At 32.6% G+C, this 5,825-nt stretch overlaps 1 protein-coding gene across 1 annotated transcript in view; it reads right to left on the reverse strand.

Annotated features, from left to right (window-relative positions):
* Nucleotides 1-1,023: 1,023 nt before the first annotated feature.
* The window catches only part of LOC111394125 (ABC transporter G family member 25-like), a 10,159-nt gene continuing 5,357 nt past the window's right edge, over nucleotides 1,024-5,825 (reverse strand). The window contains exon 2 of the mRNA XM_023019901.1: nucleotides 1,024-2,170. Coding sequence (XP_022875669.1) covers nucleotides 1,152-2,170 — 1,019 coding nt within the window. The 3' untranslated portion in view covers nucleotides 1,024-1,151. The remainder of the gene's footprint in view (nucleotides 2,171-5,825) is intronic.

Here is a 5,825-nt window from a genome sequence, read left to right on the forward strand (position 1 = left end):
TAGCAACAAATAAGAAAACCTCGTCCACTCGTAACTCTTAGAAAGTATTTGCCAATAAGAAAATTACTTTTTTCAGTTTAAATCTATATTAATATATTTATTGTTCAAATTTTTTGATACTGGGTGCGTTTAATCTGTGTTTCAATATTTATCAGTCTTTCTAAATTAATATAATTCATTGCATACTAGTTTATTAATTATCAGATGCTATTAATTTGTATAACATTTACTTCAAAAAAAAAAAAAAAAAAAAAGGTAATTTCTCGTAGATTTGGTAATGCCGCTATATACTTCTAGACAGTTAGAAAGTCTTCACCATGTTAATTTACTTGTATATATTTATTGTTTGTAAGTTACCAATACATCTCCAATAAATAATTAAATGCAATAATGTACATGAGGAAATACGGAATGAAAATCGAATAGCAATTACATTGCCACAAAATTATCATGAACATGAAGTCAAAGAAGATATGGAGAATACCTCATTTGTTTAAAAAACTTAAATTAGGTGTCCAAATGTACTCCGAAGTATACAGTTTGAGATCAGGACAATTGAAAGGAACAAGCTACTTTAGATATATGATTATTTAAGAAACGTAATTTTGCCAATTAATTTTTGATATTTTGTACTCATTATTAGATATTTAAATTATGCCCATAGAACTAACTAGTTTCATGAATTTTTACTGCATGTAAAACGTTATTAATTAATTCATAAGTGAGTCGAGATCTGTTGTCCAATTTTGCTGTCCATTCAATTAATTTTTGATATTTCATCAATAATTAAATATTATCTCAAATTTATCCTCGTTAATTTCACCATTAACTCGTTAAATTGATGATATGTCAAGAATTAATTGGATGAATAGCTAAATGGACAGCAGATCTCAACTCCTAAATAATGGGGAGAGAGATGAAAGTTTCCTTCTTCCAATAGTTTTAAACATCCTTATGGAGGAGAAAATGCACCTCAATTTTCATGACAATCAAGAATCTTCCTATTGTTTTGAAGTACCGAAATGAAATGTTAGGTGACGTGCATTTGACATGTTTGTTCATTCTACAATTTATAGTCTAGCATTATCCAATAATAGATATCAAACATGCCCTTAACAAAATTCCGACCACGGGTACTCACCCCCAATGTTTCATGCACCGATGCGCCTTAGCATAATGTAAGCAAATAATCGATATCCTACAAACATGATCAATAAAATGCCGATGCTCATAGCGGGGTGGATATTTCCACTTATATCTTCCTCGATAAAATTGCAGTCAGCTCTTTCTCGACGTCCGGATGAGCAACCGAGCAATGAGGAAATCACCTTTCCATCTCCATATTGAACAGTGATGAGAAGTCTATAGCTATAAAATGTGGTAGAAATGTACTTCATCCATGACATGAAGGATGGTACTTTATGCACATAGTATCCACCTGTTAAAACGAATGCTAGCATTGTGACAGTTACCACGGTCGAAGCCTGCTTGGCATCCATGATAAGTGCACCAAATGCAAGGCCAAGCCCTTGGGACACAAGAACATAACCGAGCACGATTATTAATGTCATTAGAAAAGCAGTGAGTTCGGGTTTTAGTCCCGTCATCCAATAAACTATAGCGAGGAATAATATTGGCAGGATTAGTTCCATAGGCATGTCCCCTGTGATTCGGGCCATGAAATATGACGAGAGTGTGTACATACCCGAAGCTCGTTCCTTCGCCAAAATTGCTCGTTCTTGAGGAAAGGCAAATGCAGCATTGAAAGATGATAAAACACCCCAGAAAATGGAAATGAAGAAAAGGAGACCTAGACGATCCTGAATATCCGTGTAACAAGAGTGCCACCACATGAAACCAGCTAAAAACGAGGCTGTGATGACTTGGAACACTCTCAATGAATTGAAGGTCTCGTATTTTCTTTCCTTGAAACTTCTTTGTAGGAGAATGCTGAACTGATTGAACCATGTCGAAAAATTATCAATGCAATTGTGTCTAGATTCTTGGAAGATCATTGTATCGTTCGCAGCCATACTTGAGGCATCAGTGCAATATGCTTTAACCTTGGGAGCCAGTAAATTATTGTAAGAGGATACAAGAGTTTGCTTCACACTAGGCTGCTCATTCTCATTTGTACCATCAAGTTGGCATACCCCTGCATATTCAGTTTCTGATTATTCGATAGAGTAGACGAAATTTTTGACAGCATGGTAAGAGTTACTTTCAAAAAGTAACTTTAGTACTTATAAATAAGAAAAACATGAATTATTCAAACATTTCTTTCTATTTTATGCTTGGCCAAACTAGCCTGAGAAACAATGTTTGATAAATGCTGTAACTACCTATTTCTCTCATTAATCCACAACATAAAATGCCCAAAACTACGTCCACTTTGATTGTTACAAACTGTGTTCTCCAAGTGTTTCTACAAACTTCAACTATTATTCCTCAACAACAAGGGCAGATCTAGGATTGAATTCAAGACCGGGCTATAAAATTTCAAGTCGGGCTAATACGTGAAAAAAAATAATAAAAAAAAAATTTACACATAAAAGACTTTTTTTTTAAAAAAAAAATGCCTTAAAGAAAAAATAATTCTTGGGCCTTGTGGGGGGGGGGTGGTCCCCCTACATCCGCCTATGCGTAACAATCTCAATAAATTTGGATCGATTCCAAGAATCATTTTTCGACTGTTGATTGTCCTTACGGTAAAAATCTCTAAAGCAAAGAATATGAATATTTTATGGATAAGTAAAAATCCATATTGATTTTTATATCAAAAAGAGCATTAAAATCTTCTAATAATAGAACGCAGAAGAGGGCTAATTAAAGCTATCCAATGTTGAAAGTGAGTCGGGAATCCACTGAAAATAATGGTGTTAGTGGACCACCATTCCCACTTCCTTTTGTTTCAATAGTTACAAAACCACTTTACAAATCATGGAACACAAAGATTTCCTAGTACGAAACAAGAAACCAAGAAGAAATTAAGAAAAAACAACAAAATCCCATCAAATTTATTATATAACATGTTGGTCAACCATTATTGAAAGACATAAAATAACCTTTGGCTTATAAATCTAGGAATCGAGCCATGACAAAGATTCAACATAAGACACAAATTCACTATCTGTTTTTTGGTGGAGTTATCGAATTTTTTACTTTTTAGGTCCATATCAACATTCTTATCCGATCTTTCAAATATTAAAATAAAAAATTAAGTAACCAGAGGTTAAGTATTTGGTACATACATTTTGCCCATCCTAAAATTTTCTGTCTCTTCTATGTGAAAATCCCAACTTCATCACTACCCACAACCCACCGGTCTTTTGTTGGATCCTATCCTACGAAAGCAATGTCACCTCTATCAACTAGAAAAATAAGCGAATAGAATATTAACTTCTATGCCATCGTAGAACATTTTTATATAAACAAAGAATATATTAAAAAGTCAAAATGCATTCCACAATGATTTTATATCATTTATTAGCTATAATCTTGGGTTATAGACATATCCCACCAATCTATTCTTGAAAAATGAAAAGATACAGATGAAAAAGTAAACATATATAACCTTTAGCAAAGCCTCAATATTCAACCTTTATGCTCTTTTACTTTACATGGCCGCGGTGTATAGCACAAAAATGAGATCAGACAACACTTGTCGCACTTTTACAAGGCACACAACTAAGGTCAGCTCAAGTAATCAGTGTACGTCACAACTTGTGATAGTCAAGGTATGCTCGTTGCCCTTCAAATAAGAACTTATCAAATATTTCATGAAAACTATAATTTTTATTAACTTTTTAACAACATTTTATCAATTTTTATCAAAATATGATAAAACTTCTATCAAAAATTTTGTCAAAACAGCCCCTTATTTCAATAGTACTAAAAATTCGTATAAACGACTTCAAAAGTCAAAGCATGACTTTCATGCAAAGTAACAAAAAAAATAGAAGTATGGAATTATCAGTTTGCATCTGACAAAGAATGGGATAAAGATTGAGTTTTGAAGATCACTGCACCATTCTTTCCATTTACTCTGAAGTGTCCTAAAATTTATAGATTATGGAGGTGGGCACCTTTCACAGAACTCCACTCCTAGATAATGGCTTCTCAATATAAAATAAACGTGTGTGTGGATATAATATGCTCTTCTCAAGGGAAAACACAACGTGTCACTTTCTCAATCCTTTCACCATAACGAGTCAATTCAATCATACGTATTTCGTCTAAGTATCTCTTACTACATACGAAGCTCGACAGTATCTAAAATTCTTACACAACATAATTCAATAAAATACAACACAGCACAACACCTGATGTTATGTGGTATGATTATGGTATTGTTCGATGTACCTAACCAAAAAAATATACGTCTTAACAATCTTTCTCCCGATTTTTATCTTATGCACCATGTACAAAATATGTTTATATTATGATTTACATACACATGATATAATAAGATGTTGGGGTAAGAATTTCTTAAAAAGGAATAAATTCTCCAATCTTGTCCCAAGTTTTATCTTATGCTCCATAAACAATGGTTATTTTTTCTCTGAAAATGTAAAACACTGAAGATCAAAGGGTTGTTTAAAAACTGAATTAAGTAGGAAAATTATCATAATTCTTTTCGCTAAAAATTAAAAAACAAGAACTCCTTTATAGCATAATTTCAAGAAATTAAAAAAATAAAAGCATGTAAAATATGATAAAACTGGATAACTAGTCCGATAATTTAAATAATATTAAAACTACCGGTACATAAAATGCTCTAATTTTTCATTCTCATATGAGGACGGAAACTTGATTGACAACAGATCGGCACTATTTATACCATAAATTGAATAAAACATATGTGAAAATTATTTATCCCTGGTCACGTCTTGATGTTGTTAATACTAGTTACACAAATTTGCACCGATAGATTTGAAGTTTGAGGTTCAAAGTCCAATTGTATATCAACTATACTTGTGTGAAAATGACAAAATTTGGAACAAGTTGCGTAGACAGACTGATTGAAGTCTTCAAGTTTATAAGTCTACATATTTTCTTTATAAACTCCAAAAGGCAAGCTGGCTAATTAAATGCACCGATCGAAAAGTCAAGATTTTTGTCCAATTTTACTATTTATTTTGCTGTTTGTCCAATTAATTCTTGACACTACATTAGTTTAGTAAGTTAGTAGTGAAGTTAATGAGAGTAAATCTAAGATAACATATTAATTATTGATGATATATAAAAAATTAATTAAACGGACAGAAAAATGGGACAACAAATCTTGACTTCTGAACGAATTGGACCATATTTGCATGTCTAGTCGTTATTACAAAAAGTAATTTAGAAATAAATTTGGCTACTTGCCGATCTTTCTAGATATAAACGGTCATAAATGAGCCACACTTTAGTCCTAAGCACACACAATTTATCCATAATAAAGTGACACAAAAAACCTTGGAACATTAAATGCTACCTTTACTTTAGCACTTAGGTCCTAGAAAAGGTTCAAGTTGGTTGCAGTTTTAATGTCTAAAGTGGTTAGCCAACAACATCATAACATTGTCATTTCAATCTTCTATCTTCAAACACAAATATCGAGTATGATGCATGCGAACGACAAGATATCTGACTAAGAACATTATATGTATTATGTCTGAGTTTTGCTACACGTACACCGGAGTTGACACTCTCCTCACTTGGGGTGTTTCACGATTTTTTTTACTATCGTGGGGCTCATTCTCTCATGTGAAGGGAGTGTACACCGGAGTGTCAATCTCGATGTACAAATAACATTTTTCATTATGTCTTTCTTGTATACTCTA

The sequence above is a fragment of the Olea europaea genome, chromosome 5, assembly GCF_002742605.1.
Source record: "Olea europaea var. sylvestris chromosome 5, O_europaea_v1, whole genome shotgun sequence".
NCBI lineage: Eukaryota > Viridiplantae > Streptophyta > Magnoliopsida > Lamiales > Oleaceae > Olea > Olea europaea.